Source organism: Sprattus sprattus (genome assembly GCF_963457725.1).
Source record: "Sprattus sprattus genome assembly, chromosome: 16".
NCBI lineage: Eukaryota > Metazoa > Chordata > Actinopteri > Clupeiformes > Clupeidae > Sprattus > Sprattus sprattus.
The window spans coordinates 25,013,164-25,020,663 of NC_137914.1; the positions used below are offsets into that span (position 1 = coordinate 25,013,164).

Genomic DNA, 7,500 nt, shown 5'->3' on the forward strand with positions numbered 1-7,500 from the left:
CCGACAGCAGCTGCAGGACAGAGAGAGAAGTGATCAGATGTTGCCTGCTTGCACTACCCTTCTGTCAGAAGGAGCCAGGACCTCAGCTATGCTTCACTCTCAGGAGGGCCAGCATTTCCTGGGCACAGATGTGGAAGGAAACTACTCCGAACTGAAGGGGCAAAGGGAGAGAGGGGGATCTACACCAATAGTCTGGGAAGGACCATCTATCACCATCACAGAGTCTCTGAGTCAGCATGCTGATCAGGTGAGGAGAGGTTATCTCTCTGCCTTTAACTGGAGGAATTTGGGAAGAATTCTAAGAATTGCTGTCCAGAACACTGCCACATGGCCCATTCTTACTCAAAGAGCTTTCACTCACATAAATGCTCAGGCTGTCTGTCTCAAAATGCTTCATGGAATAGCATCTGATGAAATTCCTCCGTATTTATATGGAATTATCCAAGATGACCAATAGTTTGGCTGTGTTGTATTTATGTCATGCTAACAGCCTAGTAACATGTTTAATTACAGTGTTTTGACGTTGAGATGCCAGGCAAATGTTGTAATTATTACCTCAGGTTTTCTCAGTTGCTTTGTCACAGTTTATCAAACAATTTCATTAGGCTCATTTTCGAAAAACATTTAATGCGGTACAATACTGAATACTGTGGATTACCAGCAAGAGGTCGTTACTCAATCAAAAGTCAGTGATAAGTCCCTGTCGCAATTTTCATCATTGTTTAGAACCATTCCCAAAAGGTGATATTTTTCTTATCTTTTTATCTCTATCTATGCAGAAGAGATGCACACAAGATCATGTGTTCCCATAAGATAAGAACTTGTGTGCACAACTTCAAAATATCAACTTACATGACTTACTAGGGCACCATGACTTGTTGATATGACAGCGTGTCTTGGAGTATTATGCCATATCACCCCCTCTCTCTGTAGCTCTCTCTCTAACACTGACGCCATACCAGATTCATATTTTTCTTGACCTTAGGAAATACAATTGTGTATGTTGAATACTATTCACTACTACCAACTACTGGTTTCAAGGGGCTGTATGTAATGTCGCTTGCAAGAGACTGGACAGTGCACATTCATGTTTTGTTGAAAAACAATGGGGAAATGTTCTTGCGTGCCACATTCCTTACTTATGTGCTTCTGCTGTGAACCCAGTGATGACATCCAATAATGAGACTGATGATCATAGTCTTCCATCACGCACAAAATAGGTTTTCAGCTGAATAATGTAATAAATAATTGTGGAAAGAGTCCAAGCCATTCCCTGACGATTTTGGTATGGAATATCAGTATGAGTATTTAAATAAAACTTAAATACTTCACTTCAAATACTTCACCCTCATCTGAATGAGATCCCTGAGGGTGTTGCTCATGAGAGAGATTTTGTATGTTGTAAGGTTCAGTGGAGGAATCATGGGTAAGGACCCTGCTGTCTGATATAGTTTCACACAGTAGACACTTTCCACTTTCCCATGGATATATAGATAGTCTTTTTGTGGGACTCAATTTGTTAGAGCACTAGAGAACAGACCACACCTGAATCATTTTGTGGTTTGCTTTGTGGCCACATTGCAGGACCAAGAACGTTGAATGGGACATTTGTTGGGACAGTTGTTTCTCTGCAAGTTCTCAAACTCTCTTTGAAGAACATTAAGGTAATTCCATGCTGAACGACTGTGATTTTTTCCCATTTCTTATTTTGCATACCACTACATGGTGTTGTATACATAACAAGCACTTTTGAGACTAATAACTGTCAATTCAGATATGTGGCCAACCAAAGTTGCCTGCGATGACCTCACATTCCAAACATGCAGTGGAGAGAGTGTCTGGTTTCTAAGCAACATGAGTCAGTGACCCTGTTGTGTAATCTCTATTAGATTGTCAACATTACAGATGTTTGGAGTCAGAAGTATCTCCTGTCATACTTCTATTCTCAAAGCACTGCTTGCTGATGGGACAGCTCAGAGAGGGCTATAACATGCACCTCCTGGATGAACCCAAGTGACTGCTACTTACAGTTATTTCTCCTGGAGGAGGACTGTAATACTAACATCCTTCCATGTGCTTGTGTGATTATTCGGATGACACTGACACTTTCATTGCAGTTTCAACCTGTATAGCTCTGTATTTAAGATGTTTCCCAATTGCTTTGGCATAACTCTCAAAAGTCAATTCATGTTCTTAGAACTCATTTCATGTTGGACTTTCTACAGTTGGCTAAATTATCAGTGTCATTCTTGTCATAGTGTTGACATTACTGATTATATTTTAATCCCCAAAACATTCGGTTTAATTCAATTCAATTTTATTTATAAAGCTCCAAAATTATATCATTGTCTCTAGACGCATTACAGAGCCCAGAGCCTGAACCCCCTAAGAGCAAGCACAATGGTGACAGGGGCAAGGAAATACTCCATGTTAACAGGAAGAGACCTTGAGCAGAACCTTGCCACATAAGGGCATTTGCCGAGAGCTGGCCAGGTAGAGTGTTGAGCTTAATTTATAGTCGGCCTCTTACGCAGACATGCAAGACAAGCAAGAAATCTAAGCAAAAAACAAACTACTTTTGAATCGCTGTTTACCTTGTGGGTAGTAGCATGCTAACATTACTGTAGATAGCTGGCTCAGACACCTCGCAAATCCCCTCAGATGTATTTTTCAGTTACAATTAAAGGGTTTTTACATTGCACAGTGTCTTTTCCTCCGTAAAAAAATCTAAGCAAAAGAAAAGTCAAACAAACAACTTTTGTGTACAAATACGACCATTTTTTTGTATTGCCTTGCGACACCCACCAACCTACGGAGAGCTATAAATGTTCACATGTCCGTCGAAGCAAGTGCGTGCAGTCGTAGGACCATATCTCAACCTTTAGAGATAGAAAAGGGGGGGGGGCTTGTGGCAGAGGGAGTCGGAGGAGAAAGGGAGGGGAGGACAGGAGAGGGGGTTTTAGAAACTAATTACTATAGGTGGTAATTTTAGGTTAAAATAGGGAATGGATTGATGACCTCTGAAATTGTTGATGTTTTTTCCCCCCACTCCACTCTTCATTACTTTATCCAGTTCTAAACTTCTTTTCTGCATCAAGGTTATGATCAACAGCTTAATGTTTATATGGCATACCTGCCATGGCATTCTTAACTGTTTGGGTGCTGTCTGCTCTCCTACCAGTGATATTCTACATAAGGCAACCTGAAACATTGTATTGTTGAAACCAGAGTCTGCGAAATATGTTAAAAAAAAGTATTCCGCTCAAGTACTAATATGTTAAAAAATATTAATCAGGTATGGTGATTAATCTGTGTCAGTGCCAGACATATACTCTAAATTGCAGGGTAATGAAGAGTTTTGAGTGAGTTAGTTCAGGATAGGTAAGGCCATTCAGTGTTGTGCCACACCGTTTAAACTGTTTCGGGAAAATAGTGTTGAAGCAATTGACTACTGTAAAACGTTTTGCAATTGTGGCAAAACTGTAATTGAATATAAACTTCTGAGTCCCAGTGTTGCATTGTAACTGGCTAACTATTAGCATTGTTCCTCAGTACTGCATGTTTTTAGTTGTATAAAAAAGGAAGGAAGTGTGGTGTTAGAAGCTGTGATGTTAGACACCAGTAGTGCGGGTGGTGAATACTGATGGTAAGCAGGTTAACTTCTATTTTTTGGTAAAGGCAGTTAGTTACGATGAGAATGTGTTGAACAAACTCAAATGGACCAGTTGAAAAAAATATCAAGGGGAAATTTAAACAATAATTCCGGCCGAGAAATTTAACAAAGGCTATCTTTTTCATGATCTTTGGCGCCCTATAATTTCAGGTTTGATCAATTTGAACAGATAGAGGTAGAGTTTAAACCTTGACATGACGTTGGTATTCCACATTATCTTTTTCTTATTGGTTGTTAAATATATGTACAGACTGAGATTGAAAGCAAAGCCCTCCATTACCATTTTTTCCCCCTTTTTTTTCATGAACTAGCCCTATTTTTTATGTATGTGTGTGTGGATGTATGTACACATTTATATATGTGTGTGTGTGTGTGTGTGTGTGTGTGTGTGTGTGTGTGTGTGTGTGTGTGTGTGTGCGTATGTATGTATAGATGTATGTATATGAATATATTTTCTGTTCTACATAATTTCCCTTTTTTATTTTTAGTATTATTCTTTAATTTATCATATGTATAGGATTATCCCTGTGGGGGAGGGGGGGGGGGGGGGGTGAGTGGTTGGAGGTATGTGGGGAAAAAATCTTCGAAAAGGACTACACGAACAAAAGAAAAAATATATATATGTTTGCATGTTTGAATTTCCTTTTTGAAATAAAAAGATTTAACAAAAAATAATAATAATTCCGGCCGGGAATTTGACTCCATCCCAGGCCACCTTGTTCACGCAACAACTAGACCACTGAATGTGTAGGTTGTGCAAACCTAGCCTACGGGCTGTTGTTTCACACTGTTCTTAGCTACTTAGCTAGCCATGCTGGATGTGTGTGTGTGTGTGTGTGTGTGTGTGTGTGTGTGTGTGTGTTTTAGCCTTTTTTTTCACAGACCTGGTCACTTAAATGAGACCATGTTGCTTATTTTGCTGCATCCGTCTGTGGCAATGGCCTTTCTCTTGTTTATTCTCTCCCTCTCTGCTCCACCTTTCCTTTCCTTCTTACCATCCATTTCGCCATGCGACTTCGTAAAATGTTATCAGTGAAGCAGCAGGTACCCTTTAACAAGGGACACTGCAGCGAGAGTGAGTGTCACACCTGCTGTGTCCATGAACTCATTCCTGTTTGCTACATTATTGCTGGTCAAGTTGACTGTTCGTGGCAGGCTAAAATGACACTCTGCTCCCGACGGGCAGTTCACCCATGGATGGATGGATAATGGATCATGCTGAAAGATATTCAATGGCTTATTGGCTGTTTTTAACAGGAAGTAAAAAGAGATTCAATCGTTTTGAGGGAGACGTCCACACTGAACTCAGAGGATACCCCAGAGCCCACTGATGGAGAGGATGAGATGGTGAAGGAGTCAGGGTCAAAGGTGAAACTCACACACACACACACACACTCACATATACAACACAATCACATATGTAAGAATGAATGTGTGTGTTTCTTTCTCTCTCTCTCTCTCTCTCTTTCTCTCTGGGTCACATACACAGACAGAAACACACACACACACAGTGAGATAGAGAGAGAGAGAGCGAGTGAGAAAGAGTGAGAGAGAGAGCGAAGCACACACATTACTTCTTACAAGTGTGCACATTACTTCTTACAAATTACTTCTCACATAATAATGGTCCTTTATGATTTCTGTCATGCTAAGTTGTGCAATCCAACCCATAGGCATCCCCCTTGCCACAGCACACAGTGAAAGATCATTCTAAAGCTCTTGTTATTCTCTTTGGCCCCCAAACTTCTGTTTATCTGGTTTAGTGTAGTTTGTGGCACACAGGGTAATTGTCCCAGTCTCCCTTTAACACTGCTAAAGATTTGCTAATGACAACCACCAGCAGGGGGCACTAGCCATGTGTTTCAGCTTCGAGCTTAGTGAGTGCATGACAAGACCATCCAAATACCATGTGAACAGAATACTGTTCTTGTATGGATAACAGCAGTATTTTGTAATATTTTATGAGGGCCTACAATATCTTATTACTCTTCTCTCTCTTTCCCTTTCTGTTCTTGTATCTTGTGTACAGTCGGACAACGAGGAGGAATGTGCTGGCAATGACGTTTGTACCTCTGTGGCGGTGAGTTTTAACCCTTGTATTCCCACTTGCTTTGCCTCGAGACTATGCACATTAGCCACATTCTTATATCATACCAACCTAGGAATGCACCGATACAGCTTTTTTCAGACCAAGTACGAATATGAGTACTTACAATTGTGTACTTGCCAATACAAAGTACTGGTATGAGTGCTTAATAAGCCAGTATTTCTACGATAAAAAACTTACCATCAAAATGAAATCAATTTGAAGATTTTTCATCAGATGCTCTCTGGTTGTCACAAAACAAAATATTAATATATTTTATAATATAAAATCTAATGTATGACAGGAGGCTATTTCCAACCAAAAATAAACATGAAACTTTTGCAGTGGTATCCATGCATAGAATTGGAGAATGTTTATGAGTACGAGTACATGAGCCCAGTATTGGCCCAATACCAGATACTGGTATCGGTATCAGTTCATAGTAACATAGTTCTTAAAACCTTTATCACAAAGCTGCTTCATATTCGATCTAGACTTTTGACCCCTCTTTTAAGGCATGTGTTTGGAGAAATAAGTCAAATCTGCTAACCACCTTAATAACTTTGCCGCAATGAAACATGTTGCCCTTACTTCTAAGGTCACCAGAATATCTAAATAATCGTTTCTCAACTGCACATTCCTAAATAAAGGCAGAGCCTCAGAAGGGCTATGCCTCCATCGCTTGATTCGTTATGAATATATGACCATTACCTGCTTCAACAAAAAGTGTCTCAAAGGGAGAAAAATACAAAACAATAATAGTTCTACTCATACTAGACAGTTCTACCACATTTCTAGCTGCCTTTCTATTGACTTGTGGTATGTTTATCAATGCCTTTGTATAACTGTTCTCATATCATGTTGTCCTTTATATGTGTTAAGGGATGTGTGTGTGTGAGTGTGTGTGAGTCTGCTCCTCTAGCAGCCTTACTGGTGTTGATGTGTGTGTGTGAGTGTGTGCTATTCTAGCAGTTTTACTGGTGTTGATGTGTGGAAGTGTGTGACTGTGTGAGTGTGTGTGTGTGTGTGAGTGTGTGTGTGCTCCTCTAGCAGTCTTACTGGTGTTGATGTGTGTGAGTGTGTGTGCTTCTCTAGCAGTCTTACTGGTGTGTGTGTGTGTGTGTGTGTGTGTGTGTGTGTGTGTGTGTGTGTGTGTGTGTGTGTGTGTGTGTGTGTGTGTGTGTGTGTGTTGAGGAAGTTGAGCACATCAAAGCACCCGTGGGAGAGCACCTTCCTAGTTTGCTCTATTACTGTGTGTGTGTGTGTGTGTGTGTGTGTGTGTGTGTGTGTGTGTGTGTGTGTGTGTGTGTGTGTGTGTGTGTGTGTGTGTGTGAGTGTGCTTCTCTAGCAGTCTTACTTAGGGATGGGTATCGTTTGGTTTTTTTCCGATATTGGTGCTTAACCGATACTTTTAAAACGATACCGGTGCCTAAACGGCCCGATACTTTTTTTCAAAAAATCGCACAAAACGACGATTGACGACCTTTAAGGCTTATTTATTGCCAAGGCAAATAGTTTTCTTCAAATTTAACAACATATTAACTGTTTAAGGTATACTATAAATACAAATAAATACAAATAAATACAAAACACTTGGCTTCAAACCTTTTAACTTCAAACTATGAACAATATATTAACTTTTAACAACTGTTTACAGTATACTTAAATAAATATAAATAAATACAAAACACACTCTGTACGCACACTACAGCTTCACACTTCAGTAATTATTTTGCAGAAA

At 39.9% G+C, this 7,500-nt stretch overlaps 1 protein-coding gene across 1 annotated transcript in view; it reads left to right on the top strand.

Annotated features, from left to right (window-relative positions):
- Positions 1-7,500, top strand: part of LOC308377272 (ankyrin repeat domain-containing protein SOWAHA) — a gene marked incomplete at its 5' end in the record, with an annotated part of 19,902 nt that overhangs the window by 4,342 nt on the left and 8,060 nt on the right. The window contains 3 exons of the mRNA XM_080853855.1: positions 1-247; positions 4,931-5,041; positions 5,703-5,753. The exon at positions 1-247 is cut by the window's left edge and continues 32 nt beyond it. Of these exons, the coding sequence (XP_080709981.1) occupies positions 1-247; positions 4,931-5,041; positions 5,703-5,753 (409 nt within the window). The remainder of the gene's footprint in view (positions 248-4,930; positions 5,042-5,702; positions 5,754-7,500) is intronic.